This window comes from Rhea americana, unplaced genomic scaffold, assembly GCF_003343005.1.
Source record: "Rhea americana isolate MKP2758 unplaced genomic scaffold, rheAme1 scaffold_716, whole genome shotgun sequence".
Classification (NCBI taxonomy): Eukaryota; Metazoa; Chordata; class Aves; order Rheiformes; family Rheidae; genus Rhea; species Rhea americana.
Window position 1 is genome coordinate 5210 of NW_028186886.1, and position 753 is coordinate 5962.

Sequence of the window (753 nt, forward strand, 5' to 3'; positions counted from 1 at the left end):
GGCTCCTGCAGCTTCCTCACCCACTGTTCCCTTCATGGCTGCTTCAGCAGCATGTATAACACGGGTCTCAGTTCTAGTATCACACAGCAGATTAGAAACTACCTGTCAAGTTTGGCTCAACAATGCCACTTCCTTATTACCTACTTTCACTGGTTCCCACAATTCTTGTTCTAAAATCTTCCACTTCTCCTTGTTAAAAGCATCTTCGGGAGTAACGAAAACTTGCCGTCTCTGCCCCCATGCAAGGAGGTCGGCAACATCCTTTTCTTTTATAGTAACATCATGCTTAGCTGCTMAAGTCATTATAATAGCGAGCACAGCTCGCGCTTCTACCGATATGGCAGATCCCATATTGTAATAGCAAACCGCTCAATATATTCACTTACATTCAGTTGCACAACGTCGCTTCTTCTGAGCGCCAGGGACTCTCCAGATCCCTCAAACGGTGCCTTCTTCGCCTTTCCGTTAAGTCACTCGCGGTCACCAAATGTCGTGGAGAAAATGAGACATCACCACACATTCAATGTGAATGCTAGAGAATGTCCAACTTCATTGTGCAAGCGGTCATACTTATAAGCTGCAATCAAGCTGCAGAGTCTGTGTAAAATCAYGTGAGAACATATAACAGCATAGCTGGCAAGTACCCAGGGAGAGTACAACGGGAGCTCATTAAAAAGTCCACTAAAACAAATCAGAAGCCGCTTATCCTTCCAGAACTCCTCCATGTCCTGTCTCACATCTTGTTTTAGTTTC

The 753-nt window shown here is 45.0% G+C and overlaps 1 protein-coding gene across 1 annotated transcript in view; it reads right to left on the minus strand.

The window, feature by feature from the left end:
- Positions 1-329: 329 nt before the first annotated feature.
- LOC146586098 (DNA polymerase epsilon catalytic subunit A-like) overlaps positions 330-753 on the minus strand; it is a 7873-nt gene continuing 7449 nt past the window's right edge. The window contains exon 8 of the mRNA XM_085321845.1: positions 330-458. Within this exon, the coding sequence (XP_085177971.1) occupies positions 330-458 (129 nt within the window). The remainder of the gene's footprint in view (positions 459-753) is intronic.